Source organism: Anser brachyrhynchus (assembly GCF_964034855.1).
Source record: "Anser brachyrhynchus genome assembly, chromosome: 2".
Classification (NCBI taxonomy): Eukaryota; Metazoa; Chordata; class Aves; order Anseriformes; family Anatidae; genus Anser; species Anser brachyrhynchus.
In genome coordinates, this window is record NC_137695.1 from 156,119,413 (window position 1) to 156,142,929 (window position 23,517).

Sequence of the window (23,517 nt, forward strand, 5' to 3'; positions counted from 1 at the left end):
TGGTCATATAGCTCAAATCTGAGAATACAATTAACAGACAACAGCTACTGAGCTTCTCCTTTGCTCTTATTCTCAGGTTCAATTTAAAAAACGTCCGCCTTTTACTTATCTCTTGTGATGTTCTGCCAAACTGTCCCATTTTCTTACAGATCAGGGCAGCTTAAATGTCAGTTCAGGAAACAGACCCATTTCACAAATACTTTTTTTAAATTCTTTTTTTAACCTTTTCTTTTCAGAACTTTCTTTGCCACCTTCTAGTTCAGGAAGTAACCCTTTTTCTTCTTAGAATGAAACCTGCCTTTATTTTAAGCTCGTTTTGTGTCAAGTGAGTGACAACAAATCAAACAGGCACAAAGCACGTGGCTGTTGAGTATGCAGCGATTTGAAGCATTGCTAATGTCGCACAAAAGAGAAAAGTCTGGAGGCTTTAGGGGTTGGGCCTCACTGTCATATAGAGGCTTAAGCACGAGCACGGTGGAGCAGTCTGGGCACTGTCAAACAGCAGATGCAAAAGGAGCAGGCTCCTGGCAGGTGTTGTCCAACGTCCCTGTGATATAAATCAGCAATGGTGAAGTAGTTCATAAGGTGGAAAAGAAACCCTTATTGTCCCAATCATCTTTCTCACTTCTCCTTTTCTTCAAACAGAAATATTGGCTTGTCACACCACATTGCAAAGGAAATGGGTGCATTTCCAGACAAGGCTGGAAATAAATGGAGTAGTGTACAGCACAAGGAAACACTTCTCATAATTACCTTTGTGAAGGAGAGAGAATTCATTTTCATGACAGAGAAAGATACTGATGAGATGAGTGTCTGTTCTGCTGACCAACGCTGTCATTGTTTCCCCTTTCTCATCCATCTGACTTTATCCTTTTTCAATCTCTTATGTTATTTTTGGACTGTAAATCCTCTGGAGCAGAGGCTGCTTTAGTTCTGTGTTTGTGCAGGAAGCTGCCTGGTGAGACCCTGGGTCACCAGCTGACTGTCTAGGTAGGTAATGTGATAACACGATGATGATTAAAAGCTAACCCCCGTTTGGCACTCACGGAGCATTCCAGAACCACAGCAACCTTGTAAAACACATGGGGAGCAACCGAGAAAGCCAAAAAGCAGTAAGAATTGGGAGGAGGGGTTGGCACGATAAGAAGAAACGGAGGTTGAAAGGGCAAGAGCAAAGATCCATGGGGTAAGAGGCAACGGCAATGGTCCCAGCAAGGCAAAAAGAGACTGTGGCAAGGACAAAAAAAAAGCAGATTTTTGTCTGTGGGAAGGCTGGCAGACTGCACCGCCTGAACCCCACCGGTGTGTTCTCTTCTCCCCATGCACAAAGGTGTTGTTTGCTTCTCTGCAGCCTCATGGGAGAAGACATCCCAGCAGCAAAGCAAAATGTGCTCAGGGCACGACTTAGTGGCAAGGCTGAGGTTGCTTCATGGTATTGCAAGGGCTGAGTGCCACAAAGGTGAGCGAAGTCCCACTACAATTATTTTTTTCTGATTTCTTCTGTTATGGTCTTTTGTTTCGGTCTGAATTTACCAGCCCAATGAGCTCTAACGCCTAGGTGGGCAAAGAGAAGGAAAAGCCCTGCACTGCAATAGGTGCTGGTGGACACAAAGGTTCATTTGCATGGATTTGCTGAATCCTGAACAATTTGCAGCAGAAGAACAGAGAAAAAACAACAACTGCTTTCTGTCCTCCTTACAGCCCTTCGTTACCACATTGTTCTTCCACACAGGATGCCCCCGGGGGATTCATTCTGCTCAGTGATCTTGGTTTATTGCCCACTGCCTGCTCTTTCCCCAAGCGCCTGGGGAGAATTTCTCCGCTGCTGCTGTTCCTCGATGGCAGCCTGCCAACTCCCCGAGGCCGTCTCCTTCCCTGTGACAACTCTCTGCTGGCTACACAGTCTCTGCTTGGCAAAATTAAATCAACTGGTAAAGACGAGGCATGCGAATCTTTCCTCCATACCAGGTGATCGATCATTTCCTTTTTTCTGTGAACACTTAACTTTGCTGATTAAAAAATATAAAAATAAAAAGATGACCCAGCTTGCATCTCAATTCCAGGAATATAGCCAAAACCTCTCTGATGTTGTGGCCAGACAAGGATTTTCAGGTCACCGACCTCTACCTTCAGACAAGGCAACTTGAGGTATTATAAGCTGCTATACATAAACCACTCCATCTATACTTCATCAGTCACCTCTCCTTGATGTAACTGCTTGCTGCATGAGTTTCCCGTTGTTGTACTTACTGGGTTACCTGCTGGGCCAGGCTCTCCTGCAGATCCAGGCAATCCATTCTTGCCCTAGATGAAAAGGAAAAAGTTTAGTGAAGTAACATATACAGCAATCAATAAAAATATCCACCTGCTGCTATACCAGCAGGGGTTTCTTTAACGTTGTCCAACCTTCTCTCTTGGGAGATTACGGAGTAAGGATTTCCTATTTTCAGTTGATCCCACAACTTCTGCATGCCTGACTGCATGGCTAACCCCGTCACAGGACAAAAAGTCATTGCACTGGAGCTGATCATAAAGACCAGCCTTTTTACTGGCAATATTCAGAATCATACCTCGTGCTTTCTACTAAAGAAGAAACAAAGCAGAGGAAGAAAAAGAGAAACTGATACTTTGCCCCCCAACATATAAAATCCCAGGTAGCTCTCCTCCAAAGAGGAACACGGCTTGGGGTGGTAATTTCCTTCTCCTCAAACCTTTTTATTCATTACTACTGTTGTGAAGGGGCACGACACATTAATGACTAATGCCAGCAGTCCAGGAATAATGAGATAAATTACAAGGTAGACAGAGGAGCTCTCCATATGTTCCTTCAGTCTAATCTAACCCCCTACCCTCCTAACTTCAAGGGACCTGCCATTCCAGCTCCTAGCATTGCTGGCTGAATCAGCATTTTGCCCAGATATGGAACATGTTACAGAATTTGTTTCACTAGCATGTCTTCCCAGAAGGAAAAGAAATAACTCGTATTGCAAAATAATAAAGATATGCCTAGGTTCAGTGACTGAGACCTGAATCCAAATTTGGAAAGCTCTGGGTTTTAAAAGAGAATTGAAGAGCCTGTTAAATTAATAAAAGTAATTTCTCAGACATCCCAAATGACACTTTCTGAAATGTCAACTAAATTGCCATTTCTCCACTGAAGATGTAATAAAACTCTACATGTGTTCAATTAAACAAATCTTTTTCTTACAATTATGCTTTTTTGTCAGAAAAGAGCATGACAAAAATGAATGGTGTCACATGGACCCCAAATATGTCAAAGTGGGCACCTGCAGTTAGCGTCTACCTTTGAAAACCATATCCTCAGGCCTCCTAAGAAGTAAGTGATATGTCAGGGGCAGGTCTGGAATATGAGCACTTCTGACACTGCAGTCCAGGAAGAAATCATTAATCTTTCCCACACAAGTCAGAAACCAACAATATTTTGCGCTCCTGTTAGTCCTCATTGGTTGGTTTCCAGCAATATACTTCTGAGGTTTTTTTTATTTTTCAAAAAAAAGGTAGTGTTTTATCAAACATCACCCGGATCTTGCATAGCATTCTTCCAAACCAGAGTTCTGGGATGCAGAACATCCCCAGTAAACACAACGTATCTCCAGAAACTGCTTGTCAGGAGAGAAAACTCACCGGCTGCCCTCTGAGTCCTCGAGGACCCTGTGGTCCTATGGGACCGGTATCGCCCTGAAATGAAGAAAACCATTCTGGTGAGTGGGAAAAATCTGACAGGGAGGCAAGCAACCCATCATTTTAAAATGTTCCTATTAAATTACGCTGTTTGTGTATTAGGGAAAAACAGCATTAAAGAAAAGCTTCACTACCTCCTTCCAGGTAGTGGAAGACCACTCTTCTGAATTTTAAACATTTATCACCAAATGCAGTCTGATTAGAAGCAGAACCCATTAGTATCAGCAGATTTTAAAGCTGGATTCCTCAGTGACTGAACTACTTTGTTCTCTCTTGAGCAAGGCTTAAGACCTGCTTCTGTATTCTCCGAGGGGTTCCCCCAAGTCTACCTTCCGTTTTACTTTGTAGGGTACCATTTACAGCACAACAGTGTCCCAGTGATACTAGTGGGGTGCAAATGAGAAACCACTTCCCCAAATCCCACGGCAATGGCGTATCAGCCACCTGGCACATTGCTCAGCAGCTGCTGCAGGATCCTGCTTCAGTTATGCTTTCCAGAGACTTTGTTATGTGACTGCATTTGACGTTAATAATGTCAGAGGATCTGTTCGTACCATCTCTCTTTCCTCTGAGCAGCAGCGTCATTCCAGGAGTATTACATAGATTTTGGTTAAGCTATGTGTGCAGTAAGGTACGGCTTTTGCAGGGGAAGCGTGACGGAACCTGGCCCTGTGGGACCTGCAGAGAGAAGCACGACTCGGGGAGGTGTGGCAGAAAGCAGGTCCACAGCTATACAGTACAGCCTGGGATTTAAACAATACAGATCTCTCTGCTTTTCCAAAGATATACCTGACATTTAAGTGTCAGCAGCCGAGTGGTGATAAAGGCTCTCAAATTCCTCGTTACCTTAATGAGCTTTGCACAAATCATTTCCTGTGCACTGCTGCGGTAATTCGCCCTTTATTGCAATTTCTGCGGTTGTTTTTAGGGAGGGGTCACTGTGAATGAAATTTTTCATTTGTCAGGGAGAAGATTAATGGCTGCTCAAAACAGTACACTTACATCCTTCCCTGGTGGCCCCTCACGCCCAGCAGGACCTGTCGCACCTGGTTCCCCCTGCAATTCAGCGAAAAAGAAAGGGATATCAGCTCAAGGTCAATGACAGGCCAGAAACACCACTGCAAGTGTTATGGGGTTTCTGCAATATTGGACTGAGCTCAGTGATGACTTTTTAAAGCCATTAAGAGCCTTGTACATCATACGTGACACACAGATTACCAAAATAACTTGGAAGCGTCTTCTGAAAGTGATGCACAAGGCACTGTTCTTGCAGATATGTAACTGCTAATGCAGTCACCGAAAACCACGAATCTATTCATGCTATAGAAACTATTGTAAGGAAGAAAAGATGAGGAGCTCTAGCAGTGGGTTGCTCAGCTAAGCTCCTCTAAGCAAAGCATTTTCTTTCCCCATGGAAAATCAGAATTACTGAGGCAGAAAGAAGTTGAGTTTTGTTTTCCACTTTCTACACTAAGGAGCATTTTGTACTGCATTGCTCAGAACTGAGAGACCAACTTCTTATGCAGTACTTAAGTTTTGGGCTTCTTGAGGCACTGGCAACTAAGCCAAATGGCTAGAAACATTTCTATCCTCATTTCTGTATGCTTGTCTCTTATCTTACTCTGCATGTCTTAGGAACTTCTGGAGGAGAGCTGATACTCATCCAATGGATACAGCAGGGTTCCTCAACTTGTATGTCAGCATTTGTACCAGTAGGATACAGTATGGAGGCATCCTGTGAATATTGCTCACAAAGGACTATCTCAAAGGGAGCATCAGAGGACGCAGATCTACCAGCCACCTTACCTTACCTGGGAGAAGAACTTCAGCAGAGGGAATGAAAACAGCTGCTGTGATTTTAGGCCATGGAGTTGTGTTTGAAAACAGCCATGTTAAACACAGACCTGTCATAATTTTCACCTATAGTCCTAGAAAGGTCAACTTCAATTCACACAATCTTTCTCCAAAGGATCACAATGCATGCAGTGCATGTTGCTTACCCGGGGACCTGGGGGACCTGTGTCTCCTCTCTGTCCTTTGAAACCCTGCAAGAGAATGAAATAAACAATCGCCCATTACCCTAACACATGAAGGAATGAGAATGTTCTGTCTAGAATGTGCACTTAATAACCTTCCCAGTTTTCCTGTGATTACAAGGGACTGGTCAACCTGGAGCTGCCATGTGCCATGCAGCAATTAGGTAGAACAATGTCACAGGGAGATAAAAGTCCTTTCCACAACTCCTTAGGCTGCAAGACCAAGACTATAGGGTATGTATTCATGGTATGACCAGCCCGAAGGTCATTTAGCCCTTTCATTTCATTGTCTCCCTCCTTTCAGGACACAGAAGAGAGCACAAGGGCCACAGCTGTGAGCAGGTGTCTGGTAGAAGGAGTGTCATGAGGTTATCTGCTTTAAACTCTAGGTGAGGAACCCAATGTCCTTCGGATTGCCCTCACCCAAGTGCAGGACCTTGTACTTGGCCTTGTTGAACTTCATGAGGTTCGCACAGGCCCACCTCTTAAGCCTGCCCAGGTCCCTCTGGATGGCATCCCTTCCCTCCAGCGTGTCGACCACATCACACAGCTTGGTCGCAAACTTGCTGAGGGTGCACCCAATCCCACTGTCCATGTCACTGACACCTGATCACATGAGTAAGGGTTTTCAACTGTCTGACAAAAGCTTCCCAGCTACAGTACAGAAGAGTTACCTACCGGTAAGCCTCTGGCACCCTCCTGGCCTGGGAGCCCTGGTTCTCCAGGTTTTCCCTATGGGAAACAATCATGTTCATGTTAACAAGGCTCTCAGGTCCATCCCTCTGCTGTTCAAAATTCTCCCTACTCTTCCCCCTTACATATAACACAAAGAATTGTGATTGCCTGAGGTTTCTCCAGCAGTGTCTGCGCCTGAGCGTGTAAGGACAGCAGTGACAGAGACATTCCCACACATGTCGATCACTGTCATGAGCACACCCTTTGAATTTCAAAGGCACTTGTACCTTTGGACTGATGCACCTTTACAATGTTTTTATTTCAGAGGGGTAATGCACACAACTGCAGAAATACCTTGTCAGCACCTACAAAATCAGTATCTGCACACAGAAACCAGGTGTTTTGATGCAAGCTCACAACCGTCTGCAGCTGTCGTGACAAGCACTGTTCCACTTATCAGTTCCCCTAAATAACTGGGGACCTGGCTCTTTACAGAAGCACTAAGTCCCATTTGGCAAAGAGGATGGCAATGCCAGATTCTGCAAGCACATTTCTTCCTCTAACAAATACAGTTCTAAGGAACAATATTAATCTCCTGATTTGTTAACATTCCCTTTTGCCTGCTATATTAGCATTTCCTTTTGGCTTACAACTTTACGTCTCTTTTTCTTTTTTTTTTTTTTCCCCTCAATAAATGCAAGTATAGACTAAGTAGAGAACAACTAATACAAATCCCTTAATCCTGGATAACAGAACTGTCAGAGAGCAACCCAGAAAAGGCTTCTTTAAAGACAACTCCTCTAAACTTTTTATGCCCCATAATCTTCTACCTAAAAATTGGATCCCCAAGTTTAATGCACAACCTCCTTTCTCTGCAATATTTGCAGTAGTTGTAAAGGTGGAATCGCTAGGTTTTCGAGTATTTATGGCAGCTGTAACAGTAAAAGAACCCAGTTTCTTTTCAAGATTGCTCGTACGTTAAAGTTATAAATTGCTCAAGACAATATAGTCCTTATGGTGTTAAAACAAAGATGTGCCAACAGATTCCCTGCCCCCACTGAGGAGTCCATAGATAGGCAGCTCCAAAAGCAATAACTGGATGTCGTTTGTGATTGCCTGAGTGAAACAGCTTTAAATTACATTACCGGTTCCCCAAGAGATCCTGGCTTGCCATCTTTGCCATCATTCCCAGCAATGCCCTGTTAATGAAATGCAAAGCAGGGGATAAGAAGTTTATAGAATAGACTGGTAATTCTTTGTCAGTGTGAAAACTCACAATAGCACCTCTGCTTCATTGTGGCATTACTTAAGTTTGTCTAGCCCTCCAAAAACTCTGATATTTCTACAGTTCAGCCATGAACCTGCTCTTACCACACCACTGTAACAGCACAAACTGTTTCTCTCTCCCATATGGCAGTTCTACGGGGTTTCCTCCTTTTCACCATGCTAACAGCCTTAAAACAGGATTCTAAAAACAGCTGTTATAAATCATTATAAAAGCATTACCTTCAGTCAACTAGACTGCTTTGCACTGGAAATAGTTCTGTCCCTATCTCTATTAGGCACAAAAACCAAAACAAAGTGTTATACTAATGTATTTTCCAGAAGAGAAGTGTTTGTGCCCAAGATGCACTTGATCTTGAGTAAGTGCAAAGGAATTATTTAAACCATGGACTGAGATGAAGGTGGTATTCCAGGCTATGAATTCTCATGCCCTCCTACTGGAGCTATTAATTTTGATTTTTCTGCTCTACATAAGAGTATTTATGCCAAAGAATGAGGAGGCAGATGAGGAACAGGCCTGTTTCACGTTGGTAATTAACACTTAAAGTGATCAAACACAGCACTCATGATGTCCTGGATCAAACACATAGCACCAACATGGCAGGTACCCTTTAAAGATTATGCACGGCTTCCAAAGCACCCCAGAAACGTCACCTGTGCTTATAAACAGTTAAATGTACTGAGTGGGAAGGGGCTGAACTGCACTCACGGGAAGTCCTGGCACACCTGGTGGGCCCTGTGGACCTGGAGGGCCATCTTTACCCTGGAAAGAAAGCAGAAACACCATGATTCAGTCAAGTCATTCAAATGTTTCTCAGATGAAGATCTATCACATGCTGCATTTGACAAGGGACCACTGTGAAAATCTGGTCTTGCAGCTCACATCATACCATATACGTTTTTTTTTTAATTCATTCCTGCTTAAATTGAGAAGTTTTCTTTTAAAGCGAGACATCCAGTATTAATTATAAGTTTTTACAGATGGAGAAACCACTAGAATCACCAGTATTTTTTTCTGCAGTTTAATTATATCTAACACTGAGTATTTAACTTCTTGCATGAAGTGTTCAGCCAGAAAATAGAAGGTCTATATTTTATATCTACTGAATCAGCAGTTATGAGAAGTGCCTCATTGACTGTCCCAAGAAAGAAATCCTCTCTTTTTCTACAGGAGTGACAAAAGCATCCAATGTCCTTCAAATTATTTCAGCCTTAACTCCTTTTTTAAAAGGGAAGTCCATGTAGTCTTTGTGCTCTCTGCTGGGAGTGCTCACTGATTTCACAACCAGAAATACCATTACTGGTCCCTTATGATGAAGTTCAAGCTGAACAGATGTGCAAAAGGTGTCTTGCTCATTAGGAAATCTTGCTCTAGAAATTAATCACAGAATTACACAGTCCTAAATCATGCATTACTCCAGGATGGTTCATTTTTCCTTTTCAAACTTAAGTAAGCATCAATCAGACTGCAGTCAGATTACCCATCTCTCTCAGGGTTTTGTGATGCATTACCATAAAACAGCATCTGAACACCCTTCAAATAAAACAGCAGTAGCAAAATTCTTCATGGACTTCTTGAAGTTTATACCTACACTAGCATTTTCAGTGGTGTCAGGGAATGGTCTAAGGACCTGGGATCTGAGCAGTCAGTGCTATGGCATTCTTCCAAATGGTGCGGGCTTGTTTTGACAATCCCCAGTCACAATTCAGGTCTTATCCTGGTTCATGAGCCATCCTAACAGATTAAGTCATCCTATTATAGAGGCTACAAGATGTTAATAGCAAGCACAGATAGATGAGAGGTACAAAAACCTCCTTAGGTGGTAGGCCAAGGGTGCACCGAAGAGGTCCCATGGACTGGGTTTTCTCTCTGGCTAATTTGGAGTTCCTTTTGGTGAGTAAACAAAACTTCAGGAACAAAGTAATCTGCTGCTATTTGTGTGGGTCCTACTTGCAGGTGTAGAGAGGTTTCAGATTGAATAATTTGGGGAGCTTTCAAAGAATATTACATCGGTTCCAGCTCAGCTTTACTTCACAGAGCTAAGTCTAGGTAAGGCTAGTGGTGTAACACACAGCTTAGAGCTTACTATGTCTCCTGGGTTTCCTGCTGGTCCTATTGGTCCTGGTGCCCCATCTGGTCCCTAAACAGAATAAAGCAGAAACAACATGAATAATTAACACCTTTGGTATATTTGTGACTGCACTCTCTACTGCCCCGGAACTAGAAGTAAATGAAAGAGGAAAAAGGCACAGCAAAAGTTGCAGGATAAAAAATGTCTAGGGAAACATCACAATTTGCTCTCCTTTGACAGGGTCAGTTTTATTTTTCACTTTTCATTTGACCATGACATTCCATTCATGACTCACATGAGAGTGTCATGGGATAGTTTTAAGAGTTCTAATTCTACCGGACTATGTCTACAGCCCGGGCAGTAAATGTGCCTGTGTTACCAGTTTCTCCTAAAATAATGTTTCTTAAGACGAGCTTGCAGGACTGCAAATGACCCTCAAATGGGACCCATGTATTGTCCTGGTGGCAAAGCATTCAGCAGGCCCTAGGCACTGCTACCGTCTGAAAACAGAATTTTAATCCAATTCTTTTTTCTAGTACCTCCTGTTCTTTAGGTGTTGCAATGTAAATTTAGCTTTGAAGAGATTGTGCTGGTCCCCAGAAAAGACAAAGCCTGCACACCCTTAGCATGGCAGAGCCCCACTACTCTATAAGCAGCAATATGAGTAGTGATGACTATGGGTAAAGACAAGAGCTTTGGAAAAAAAAGCTTGATGCTTAGGAAAAGTCCCTGCTGTTGGAGAGTGTAAGTGGTAATATTACAACCATGAGAGCCAAGTTATTCCAGCCTTACTTCTGCAATGACACCCCAGTATTATGCCTTTATAAATACAAAGAACTATAATTGTATTTGTGGAGAGAGAAGAACAAGAAATGAGAAGGACTGTGATGGAACAGAACACAGATAAAAGGCCTCTTAATTCAGAAGTAAACCATGGGATACAGAAATTGGAGAAAAAATCTAGTCTTATACCACTGCATAAAACTGAGAACCAAACCCACTGTTAGATCTGCTGGTTCCAGACTGACAACTTACTCCGCATATAAGGAAACACCTATGTGTATACTACTAAGTAGTCTCTGTGGAAGGGTTTTCATGATCATTACCTTGTGTAAAGAGAGTGAGTGAAGCTTAGCATCCATTTACAGAGTGAGCTGAAGCAATCAATGAAAAGTGGCTGATGTATTAAATAGCAATTATCATGAGCAGGGAATTCTATGACACTCAGGGGACCATTAGGAACCCACTGGAAAAGGCAAATGCAATGCAGACAGGTGAGAACGTTCCTTGCTGCAACTACCTTTATTAGTAAGGAAAATACCAGACCATCTGCTTTGCAACAGAAGAACTTACAGGAGGACCAGGATTTCCAGGAGCCCCTGCGAAGCCGGGCATCCCAGGATGGCCCTGAAAAACAAAAGGAGAGATTTTATACATCATTCACATTTCTAATTGTATATAAGTTAACTGGTCATTGGGCACTGGGAGGTAAAATCAAAATGAGACAATACACGGGGAGCTAGTTATAAGGAAGTAACAAACCACAGCTTTTAAAATCAAAGCCTTAGTTTCCAAAACACGCACTTCAGAAATAGATACACTTATATCCAGGGTGTACTTTCTCTAATGTGTATTTCATGGTATGTTAACAGGAGCTGAGAGCAAACATTGTGGGACTGGACAAAGCACAAAACCAGGCTGGAAATCGATGCTGTTTAAAATATCCTACAGATCTCATTGAAGATGTGCTGATTTGCACCTTAAACTACTGACTCAGCCCTTGGCAAAAAAAGTGTAAAAGTTTGCTCCAATTTAGACTATTGTCTTTTCTGTGGCATCTCAATCCCTCCTAAAAGAGGCCACCCTTACACTCATCTTCCAGGATAAATAGCAACACTGGCTTTTTCAGCCCAGAGACACGTAATTGCCTAGATCTCATCTAGGAATTAGCTGAGGAAATGACCAGAAGTTGGCTACTGTAGGGAACTGAATGTATCCAACATAGAGGTGAGGATCATCTGGGAGTCATTTGGGAATCCACCAAAACAAGACAGGGAAATATTTTGCTGGAAAGGGGAAGGGAAGCCCATCTGAGGTTTAGCAGTGATGGAGAGCTCTTCCTCTCTTCCTCTTCTGTCTCTAAGAAATGTGTTCCTCTACCAGCATTATAGCAGCTATTGACGAAGGAGTCACAGTGATGACACTGTTGGAAAACATACGCAATTTTTACCTGTTCTCCTTTTTCTCCTGCATCCCCAGTTGTACCACGGTCTCCTTTAGCACCCTGATGATGAAAAAAAAGTAATCGGTCACTTTAGATTCAGTGTTGTGTCAGCTTTTTGACCCATTTCATAAAGCACTTGGACATTTGCTCATAAAACACAGAAATAAGAACTGAACCCTGCTTGCTCTCCTCTTAAATTCTGCCCTAGATTTTCTCTACTAATGTTGGAGACAGGAATATCTGGGAAAATGGTCTTTGAACAGACCCAGCATAGTCTTTTATATATATATATTTATATATAGTCTCAGGGACATGAAGAGGACAGACACATCCTTAAAAATAGACAGGTTGTTAGGCGATGTACTAAGTGGGATTTTGATAAGGAATCATCTAGCCCAAAGAAGGCACCCACAGTATGAGCTACCAATCTCCTCTCCCTTCAGGGACAACAGCAACAAAAACGTCATTTCCAAGGTGCAGTCAGAAAATTAACACCCATAAAGTGCCTCTCTCTCCCCATTTCTCTCTCTGTCCTCATGACAACAGAACGGAGGCAACGAACTCAAAAGTAGATGTCCATATTATCAATGTTTACAGTTAGACTCGACAAATCTCACAAAGCAAAAAATGCTGAGATGATAGGGATACAAATTATGAGCTGAACAATGTACAGGCTACTAATGAATTGCAGACCATTGAAATGATACTCTGGTTCATTACATGAGAGCTAGGAGACAAGTGGGGAAAGGAGAGCTGCTATTTATCAACTAAAATAGGCCTAATTCATATTGCCAGAAGGCATGAAACAGCTCATGAGCAAAGATCTGCAGTTTCACTACTCTGTTTCAGAATGGGACCTTGTATCAGTTTGCATGGTGCTGCTAAGGACAACATATTGCATTTTCAGAAGTGCTCTCTGGGTCTTACCCCACTAGGAGCCTTCTCAAGTACATCGAAAGGAGTCACGATGACAGTTGTTGTCTTGCAACCTTCTTAAAAGTGTTACAGTATTTTCTCTTGCCATTTACCAACTCTGTGAATTTGCTATTTTACTGAATATTAAACTGTATATGTGCAGAATATAAAATCAAATATTTGATAAATAGTCTAAATGAATACAAATTAGACTATTTATCAATTATTTGACTTCATATTCTGCACATGCACAGTTTAAAATTGGTCTTGCTATTTCAGCTAAACAGGCTGAAAAGCTGTTGAGAGCCTCTGGTGAGGGAGTTGGGGTTTTTCAGCCTGGAGAAAAGAAGGCTCCGGGGAGACCTTACAGCGGCCTTCCAGTACCTAAAGGGGTGCCTATAGGAAAGCTGGGGGGGGACTTTTTGTCAGGGGGTGTAGTGATAGGACAAGGAGGAATGGCTTTAATCTAAAAGAGGGTAGATGTAGATTAGATATAAGGAAGAAATTCTTTACTCTGAGGGTGATGAAGCACTGGCCCAGGCTGTCCAGTGAAGCTGTGGATGCCCCATCCCTGGAGGTGCTCAAGGCCAGGCTGGATGGGGCTTTGGGCAACCTGGTCTGGTGGGAGGTGTCCCTGCCTATGGCAGGGGGGTTGGAATTAGGTGATCTTTAAGGTCCCTTCCAACCAAACCATACTATGATTCCATGATCCAGTCTTGCTACCCTGACCTACACTTTTCCATAGCACTCAATAAAGCAGCAGATAAGGTATGCCTCAGGCTGCCTGGGTTTTCTGCCAGTTATTGTCTTTATGGGGTGCTAATTCTTTTGAAAATTTCATGTACTGTCATTTTGACCAACCTTATATTTGCTTTTGAGGTTCTGCTGCTCACCCCCAACATACTTTTAATTGTAAGATATAAAAATTAATATATGAATCTTTATTAGCTTTTCCTACACTCTAATAAGTGCAAATACAAAGATGTTAAAATAGCAGAAGCTGTTTTAGACAGTAGGTCAGGATGCAGGAAAGTATAGAGGGAACTGTGGTTCTCATGCCTTATCTCTCTCTCCATTAATTTGTTTTGATTTGTTTCACATTAGGCAGTTGTAAAGGTTTTGACTCTGACCAGGCACTGGCATTATGAGCAGACTGATGACAGAGCTATTAATGGGAAACACTGAAAATGTGACATCATTTGAATCCTTTGGACATTGTGTTCGATGTTGGCCTATGTCCCTAGACCATGAGGCAGAAACATAGAGACGAAACAAGTGATTATTCCTACAGCATATCTCAGGGAATATTCAGAGTCTGTGGAAAAAGCAACCATGAAGATAGTGTATTTGGAGTCCAGCATCCCATTGAGTCACCCTAAAATTTAAAGGGATTCAAGCATATGGAATTCAGACAGGAGAGGATCATGCAGGGGGTCTACGGCTAAGGTTTTAATTTCTTCCTCACGTGGTATGGATTGACATTTACTCTAAAGTCTTTCAAAATTAACAATGAATAAAATTCATTCAAGAACCAATCAGAATTCTTCTGATTTATTTTATTTTTTATTCGTTTATTGGCTTGTTTGTGAACAGAGGGATGGTAGACGACTGTAGTTAAATGGAGAAGTGTTCATGTGGAGAGCTGTGCAGTTTTATGTGCCTGTAGTACTCCAGTGAATTGCCAGTACAGGGCCCACCCAAGAGGTCAGTCCTACTCCTTTACACACGGATGGGTGCCACCAAGATCCTCTGTCAGCCAGAGCACTAAGTAATCACAGGTAAATTCTGCTTAGGCAACTAAAGAAAACGAACCAACCTTTGGACCATCCAGCCCAGGTGGGCCTGCAGGACCTCTGGGACCAGCATTTCCCTGCAATGCAGAAGAGGTAGAGGTAAATACTAGATTTAAATTTTTTTTTTCCCAATCAAGGGGGACAGAGCATGTCAGCATTTGCCCCTCAGTTGGGGCCAATGCTTCAGTATGGCTTCAGACAGGTTTGTCAGCACATTACATATCCCTGTGGATTAACCCACAACAATGCCTAACACTGTAGTTGGCTCTTTCCCAGACCAGCTAAACCTTAGGAAATATTTGTGGTTGCACTGTTTACGTCCACTGGTAACAGCCTTGGCCACTGCTGGAAACACAAGACCTCAAGGGGAAAACATAACCAAAGTGCCACACAAGGATTAATTACAAGGGAATATCCTTTCTGAATAAGCCTTGAACCTCTCTTGCTGGGACCCCCATGGCCCGGTATGGTCAAGATGCTGATTAATTAGGATAGAGATTTTCTCCATGTGTTTTTTTACATGAGCAACTGTTTTCCTGGAACAACAGTAAGGTCTGTATTTTCCTCTCCCAAATTCCTTCTTGCAGTTCAAATGGCATGCATCAGTGGACAGATGGGTCAAATTCTCAGTTAGACCTCAAACTTTTTCACTCACTTATATCCACTTAATAGAAGTATAGAGATCCACTAGCATGATGGATGGAGGAAAACTGAAACTGAGAACATTAGAAGAGCCTTTGATATGAGATATGAATAATACAGGATCTCTGGATAGTAGAGAATCATCACTTTTCCTCTCACCCTGTTCTGACAGATACTGAAAAGCTTAAGGGATTAATTTCAATATGTGTTATTTATTAAAACCCTTAACCCCCTTCCTTTATTTCAAGACCTCTGCAAAATTTGTGTCTCTTAAACTGCTGCTACTTGTAACACTTCCCCTCAGACATCCTTGTAACCACAGAAAATCCAGATAATGATCATGGACCTACCAGAAGTGGACTCTGCTCACTCCTCGGTCACTGCTCTCTATTTCCTTCCTACACACCACTGCTATTTCTCCTTCTGAACAATGAGCACAACCCATCCCTGCTAAGTTAAGGGTTGGACCAGATGATCTTAGAGGTTTTTTCCAACCTGAATGATTCTATGATTTGGTATCTCCCACAGAGTAAATGGTGGACAGGAAAAGAGTTACTTTGCAGCTCTTAAATTTCTTACTGTCCTAGGAACCAGCAGGTCCAGAACTCTAAGCTCTGAATTACAGAACTGTGGAACGCTTCAACCACTTCAGTTCCCATGCCTTCTACGTGGCTCAAAACATGTCAAAGGCAAAAAACCATAAGTGCTACTATTTAGGTCCTTCTAGTACAGAAAAAGCCAAGGATACTTATGTCACCATAAGCAGAGATGGCCTTGGCCTATCTACAGACATAGCAGCAACTGAAATCCAGTCCATTGACTCCACAGACATCTATAAAAGATTCAGTACGTTGGTGCTGAAAAAAAATAAACCATGTAAAAATATTGTAAGAAAAAATGGGGTAAACCACTTCCAAGGAATGACCATTTCCCTAGCTCTCTTACCATTTTCCCATCCTGGCCATCTCTACCTGGTGGTCCTCGGAGACCTTTATCACCTTTGAAGCCTGGAATGCCTGGTAGTCCTGGTGGGCCAGGAGGGCACTCACTGCACACATCCTATGAGAAAACATTGATAAATAAATTAGAAACAGACTGAAGACATCCAGTACAACCTGCAGACACCTAGTATGAATGCAGAAGTGTAGAGCTAGCATAACCTATAGGCCTTTGCAATCTGACCACATCGGGATTACTTTAACATACAGAACTGAAGTAAGATTAGTGTGGAGGACAGTGAGGGTCAGCTGCTGAGTTCACACAGGCTCCCATGGGGAGTTTCCTATCATAAATGGGCAACTAACTGATCATCAAAGGTCAAGTAACTGAGGAAATGAGGAGATCAGGCAGCCACAACACAACACTACCAAGAACAGCTTTGTTTTGAAGCTACAAGACTACTAGTAAACTGTGTCTCTACACCAGTCGGAAAGAACTGAGTTACTGTTAAGGGGGCAGACTGCTAGGGAAAACCCCTTTGCAGCACAGTGCCAGAAAGGGTATTCCACAAAGGAAACTATTCAGCAGCTAGCCTGGCCAAGGAGAACTCATCTGTTGGAGTTCATGATGACCAAGTGAACATCACAGTGTCCTGGCCTAATTTAGTCATGGAGAATTACAACCTCCCTCCTTCAAAAACTCTTTGAAGGATTATCTCAGTAGTCTTCATATTTCTACTACCCTTAAGAATTGAAATAACATGTGGATGACATTTCCATTTCAAAGACAGACTCCCTTCAGCAAAAGTGGAGTGAAACCTGGCTACAAGAGGCAGCATAGCCCAACAGACAGGACTTCAGGTCCACTTGGTACAGCTCCCAGCTCTGTCAATGATCCATTGTGAAACTGTGGGGGAAAATGTCCTTCTAAACCTCAGTTCCTTCATGCATATTGTTCTACTTAAAAAAAAAAAAAAAAAGAGCTTGAGAGACACCCAGAACAACAGACCCTTAATTTAATCTGGGATCTCAAGTGCTGCTATGTGTAAACTGCACCAAGCGTGGAGTGAAAAAGTACCAAACAGAACAATTATGCAGGATGTACAGGTGTGTTGACCTGTAACATAATCAAAGGAAGAAAATAAAGGAATATCAAAATGACATCCCATACTCCACAAACACTCTGTTGCTATTGTCCTGATCAGAAATCCTAAACAATGCAATACAGTGAAGTCTCCAGAAAAATACTTGATTCCTGAAGAAAGACAGCTCTTCAATGAAGGTATTGCACAGCAGCAATCTTAAAAGGGTCTTTTTGTTAATGGAGTTTGTAATATATATATATATATATATAGGTTTCTTTTAATCAATAAGAAAGGATTTCTTGCTATTTCCCAAGCCTGCTTAAAAATCCCCCAACTCAGCCCATGTAAATCTTTAAAGATTTTGCAGTCAGCATCTACCAAGTACTGACTCATTTCCCAGGCAACGGTGTACATGGAGAATAAAAGCAGACAGACAGATCGCCCCTTTTGAAACACGAGTGCAGCTGGGGTTAATTACCTGCATACTCTTAGGTGCGCCATGCAAATTGACTTCGCACCCACAGTTCAAACCTATCTAGTCACTGTTGCAGGTGTACATGGAACATCAGCCATTTGATTACGGTGATTTCCATTTCTTACTTTAGGTAATACTTCTTGACAGTATTTATTTCTTCGTGGAGGTATAGGCCTGTCAAAGAGCTGGAAAAGTCTCAGAGCTTGTGCAACATACACCACATTACAAACGTCTTTGTAGGCCACGTCACTACTGGGGACTGTCAGAAACCATTGGATTTTGATCTCCAACACATTCTTGTGTGTCCCAACAGCAATGCAAGCAATTTTCAAGGAATTTTCAACCTCTGGCAGAGTGTTTTAAGGAACTTAAAACTCTGACACTTTCCCATCACAGAAGTATTAGTCAGGTTTGAATCAAACATACGCATAAACTCCCACCATCCTCAAAAGCTGATTACCTTTACTAAGAGATTGATGTCCTCTGGAGAGAGCAGGGGTGAGGAGCCCTGTGGAATGAGAAATTAATTATCTCAGGCAACTTTAAAAGGCATCAAAGTAAGATATTTTTCTGAACGTGCCTATGCCCTGGTTTCAATTTGGGCCAAAACCATACATGCTCCTTTACATTATCAATACGCTTCATCATGTGAGATGAGTTGAGCTCTTTGCATTCATGCTCACATTCTTGCTCATTATATTGCTTAGTGGTGTTAAGAAACTGGCTTAAAAATTTTGTCTTTTATTTGCATGCAGGCCATCCAGTTATTTTCATACTGTTCCAAAACCATCACAGATATTTTTATCTTAACACTTTAATGGTTTTTAGTATTTTTCCTAAGAGCGTCAAGGAAAAAGCACTGAACTGGACTTGAGGTGACATATACAGGTGCAAACTGAGATAAAACAGAGAACAGAACAACAGTGGGACATCTTTTGGGGATGTAACATAGAAATGAAGTTACGTACTGGTTTTCCAGGAGGTCCTCTTTCCCCTGGATTTCCAGGTAGACCCTACAAATCAAGAGAAAAACAAATCTTGAAATTATCCTACACTAACCCCCTGGTTGCTCCAACACTGCGCCGACTGCTCTGGACTAACATACATTTCTGCTCTCTGCCACCAAGGCACCACTGCTCTTTGCATGTGGCACACAGTCAACTCCTTTAACTATTTGCAACTTTAAAAGTGTTCCCCCTCCATTTCTTTTTTGGCCATTACTTAATCACTTCTTCGCACTCCATCCTAAATCTCACTTATCTACAGTATGACCAGGTGAAGTTCATCTGAGTCACACAACAACTGAAATTGCTTTGAAATGTCTTCTGATCCCAGGAAACACTACGAACCGCAGTGGTGTGAAGGATGAAGCTTTAAATCCCTGAAGACACTTGTAAAATGAGAAATCGTGGCCTTTCTTTGCATGAACCTTGTAAACATGTCCTTGTACCTGAAATAGCAGCAAGCTTTTTTTTTTTTTCCTCCCCCCTTTTTTTTTAAAGAGAATCACAGAACATCCTGAATTGGAAGGGACCCACAAGGATCATACAATTCGTCTCCTGGCTTCACACAGAACCACCCAAAAATCAGACCATGTGTCTGGCAGCATTGTCCAAACACTTCTTGAACTCCAGCAGGCTCAGTGCCATGATCCCTGCCCTGGGGAGCCTGTCCCACAGTGCCCAACCACCTCCAGGTGCAGAACCTTTCCCTAACACCCAGCCTGACCCTCCCCTGTCCCAGCTCCGTGCTGTTCCCTCGGGTCCTGTCGCTGTTTACCAGACAGAAGAGATCAGCACCTGCTGTTCCACTCCCCAATGTATGGGGACAATATTTGTGTTAGTTTTCATGAGATGCAGATAAAGAAACAAGCAGCAGCCTTACAATTTAAGGTGCAAGAAATCATGGTTTGGAAAAGGTACCCCCAGTGGGCATCTCTTGCCTGTCATTTGCAAATCATTAATTTGTTAAACAAACAGTATTTTTTTTTGGAATCATAGCATACAGTATTGCTCATATGGGGAACTGAATCTCCTGAACAGTATAGTCGGTCATCCAGATAGTGACAGAAATTTGGAGTGGCATTTTCAGCTGGACTGGGTGAGATCTCTTAAAATCATTCTCAGCTAAATTCCTCTATCAAGCTCGCCTGTGGTCTTACATGACTATTCCAGCATATCCAAGATCCACTGCTATTTATTATCCTAAACTACGTACAAAATACCTTCTAACTATTTTAACTACATACAAAAAAGATTGTCCTACATGACCACTAATGCACATGCAGAACAGTTTCCACTGACTACTTAAAAGTATCTCATCTTTGCTCGGTTTGATTGCTTGTGCAATAGGACCCACCTGAGAAGGTCTCTGGGACAGTGCCAGATTCCCCACCCAGGATTTTAATCAATAGCCGTAGTGCCTATTAATTGGCCTAGGCTCTGCAGGGGCTGTCCAGGGAATACTCTGAGACCACCCAAAATTTTCACTTGGAAATCTGCTTTAAGAATTAGTCAAATACTTTGTCAGGAAGGGGATTAGGAGTTATGTCAATCACCTTGTCTTGAGTTGGGTCATTGTCTCCAATCAGTCCATTGTATTATTTATGCAGACAACCAGATGGGGAGTTCTTGGGCTGCCTGGGGAATTAATGACTTAAGTGCACTGGGTGAGCACACAGGCACAGTTGTGGTACTCTGCTACACCATGGTTACAGCTATAAGGCAAAACTGAATTTCATCCTTGTTTCTTACTCATCATTTAAATTCTCTACCCCTTATCAGAGGAAAGAGAAAATGGGAAACTCTTGGTTGCACTTTTCCTATGTCTACATTAAACACTTCTGAACAAGCAACAACCATTCAGTTACCTTGACTTTCTAAGAGATGAATGTTAAATATGGACTGATGTGGAGCCAAAGTGGAAGTGAAGTGGTATTGAAGTCCATGAATGAAAAGATGTTTTCTTGAGGAACTAAACCTTCCACATGTAAGAATCAAGAGAAGGTAAGGTGTAAAGGAGATTGTCGGTACATAATTCCCCACAAATGTCCTTCTAGAGAATTGAGGAAATATGAGACAACTTTACAACCATTTTCAGTTTTGCTGTTTCCACAGAGCAGCTATGTGGTTGTTGGAAGATTGTGGGATGATCCCAAAGTTCCTTCTGTTCCACAACTGCTAATCTTCAGGTCATGCTTTTGGCATCCTTTTCAACCACTTCTCAAAGTGGGAAGAGGATTGCCTAAATACCAGTTATGCAGACCTTATATTCCCAGATCTGCTTTGTTCAGGAAGGCTCACACAGCACTTGCTTTAAGGAGTTCAACAGAAAGCGAAGACTTGAGCTATGAGAATTATCCTGGATCAGAAAACAACATAGAAAAGCCAATACAGAAATGTGTTTTATGCTATTAAAGTAGCTATAAATAAACTATTTCTACCACAGGACCCACTGACAACCTTTTGCTTAGGCATCTGAAGCATGACATGGTACTAGAGGTAGAAATTAAGCATTTGAGGAAGTTTTATTTAAAGAAGAGTAAAGGAAGATACTTTTTAGTTATGAGAAAAGAAACATGAGAAGAGAGCAACTAAAACTAAAATCCTGGGAAATATTAAGCATGACAGTGATATCCACATGGCATCAGAATGCCTTGAGACAAAGAGATGGACCTATTTTCTTGAAAGCTGTATTATGTGGAGCTGCTAATGTCTTTTAACAGGATGCAGGTAAGTCAGGATGAGAAATTAAGCTATGTGCCATGGCTGACAAATCTGAAAACCACAGCGTCCCCAGGAAAAGCCAAAGAGTAGAAAGGTACAAGACTGTAAAAACAGAGTCTACTTTGAAGAAAGCTTGTCTGAGCTGAAAGGAACAAATCAGACACAGGACAACGGCACTTCAGCATGTTGCATTATTGCAGAACAGGCAATGGAAATCAGAGTCCGAAGCAGAGAAAAGACTGCTGAGCTATTCAGGCCTGGAGTTAGAAAAGGCTGACAGTCCGTAGCAAGCTGCAAACATCACTCAGAGGTGACAGAAAATGGTAGAAGGAAGGCATGGAGTGTAACTGCACCTAACAAGCTGACTATCAGGGGTGGAAACTGGAAAAGAGAAAGAGAAGAGAAGAAGGGGACTCTAAAGAGTCTGCCCCCCAAAAAATGCATGGCACTGAAAAACAGAACTGATGGTGTGATATGAGAACACACAGACTCAAAGGAACACCACTATTTGGAATGCTCACAGAGTTCAACCAGTTTCAGGAGTTTACATCCAACAGTGGCTGACGCAGATTAGAATAACAAATACCAGTGGCACAGCATAGTAGTGCAGGAGAAAGCAGTCAGCAACAAGGAGGTGTGATGCACAGGATCCAGAGTACTCGACTGGCCTGCAAAATCTGACACACACAAATGGGCCCAAACTGAGAATGGGTGGAAGCTGTGTAAATGACACGCTGAAAAATGATGCTTGGGTAAATGATGTGTGTGAAAATATAAGAAAGAGAAAAATTATAAGGAAGCCAGCCACACACAACAGTAAAATTGAAGGCTTATGGTGAGGAAGTACTATTTCAAGATAGAAAATTAAGCATAAAATGCAATAACTTAAAAGTGTTCTAATTTCTATGAATAAAAAGACTAAAGAGGGGTTAATAAATGTACTTTGATTTGGGGTTCATGAACTCTAAACCAAACACAAGAATTCCTTGGAACAATGGCCTTCTAACCGTATGGGAAAACCAACCCCAGACCAGAAAATTCTGCTTGTCAGATCCGATGGCAATAATGTATGCATACACAAAGTTTTTGTAATTACAAAAATAAATGCAGGGGAAGATTAGCTTCCCAGTAATATTGGAATGTAGTTATCAGTAATAATTAACATAATTAAAAAGTGATTAATTCAATGTTTATGTTAATTAAAATTATCATAATCAAAATACAGTAAGACCCCATTAAACAGGTGTCGTCACTGTTAATAGTAGGACAAGAGAATTTGTCATTCAGACTGTATTTTAATCTAAAGGGGCTAAGTAGGTAAGTTGGATGGAAACATTTTCTCTCCCAGCAGACAGGCAGAGGAGAGTGGATGCTTCCAGATAAATGTGTAGAATTATTTTCCGCAGTTCTCAGAGCATGAGAAAAATCTGGCCAATTTCTCTGAAGAACATACTTAAGGCTACCTTTTTTTAATGGTTGATATAGGAATACTGCCAGTTTAAAATGTGCTTTTTTTTCAAAAGCAAGTAAAATTAATATTTGAAGTAACTCAAGGAATGAAATTAGGCATATAAAAAAAAAAAAAAAAAAGGTAATTTTAGAGAGAAGGAAGCAATGTATATGGGCCAAAGATGCCATGGAAAAATAAAGCAGCAGATCCGTCTGTTCCTGCTTTGTCCCAGAATAAGAAACTGTGGAGGGATTTATGGACATAGTGGACTCTGGAGAATAGTTCATACAAATAAACACCAAGCCTTATGCTAAGAGTAGCAGAACAAAGCAAAACTATAACTGTAAACGTGGGCAAGGATTTTCAAACCTAAGTTTTAATAAAGCAACATACTGTCCTGAGAACTCTTGATATTTGATCAAGTTGCCAACAGATGTTTCAAAAGATAACCTTGGGCAGTGCTATTGTAAAAAATATGGCACATGCTGTTAGGGCACTAGA

General features: G+C 41.8%; 1 protein-coding gene across 2 annotated transcripts in view; it reads right to left on the reverse strand.

Annotated features, from left to right (window-relative positions):
* COL22A1 (collagen type XXII alpha 1 chain) overlaps window positions 1–23,517 on the reverse strand; it is a 235,502-nt gene that overhangs the window by 14,598 nt on the left and 197,387 nt on the right. For both annotated transcript variants that reach the window (XM_080578502.1, XM_080578501.1), the window contains 14 exons: window positions 18,810–18,854; window positions 18,302–18,349; window positions 16,289–16,402; window positions 14,725–14,778; window positions 12,000–12,053; window positions 11,123–11,176; window positions 9,785–9,838; window positions 8,407–8,460; window positions 7,559–7,612; window positions 6,417–6,470; window positions 5,703–5,747; window positions 4,705–4,758; window positions 3,646–3,699; window positions 2,251–2,304 (listed from right to left, as the gene is read on the reverse strand). In XM_080578502.1, the coding sequence (XP_080434628.1) occupies window positions 2,251–2,304; window positions 3,646–3,699; window positions 4,705–4,758; window positions 5,703–5,747; window positions 6,417–6,470; window positions 7,559–7,612; window positions 8,407–8,460; window positions 9,785–9,838; window positions 11,123–11,176; window positions 12,000–12,053; window positions 14,725–14,778; window positions 16,289–16,402; window positions 18,302–18,349; window positions 18,810–18,854 (792 nt within the window). The remainder of the gene's footprint in view (window positions 1–2,250; window positions 2,305–3,645; window positions 3,700–4,704; window positions 4,759–5,702; window positions 5,748–6,416; window positions 6,471–7,558; window positions 7,613–8,406; window positions 8,461–9,784; window positions 9,839–11,122; window positions 11,177–11,999; window positions 12,054–14,724; window positions 14,779–16,288; window positions 16,403–18,301; window positions 18,350–18,809; window positions 18,855–23,517) is intronic.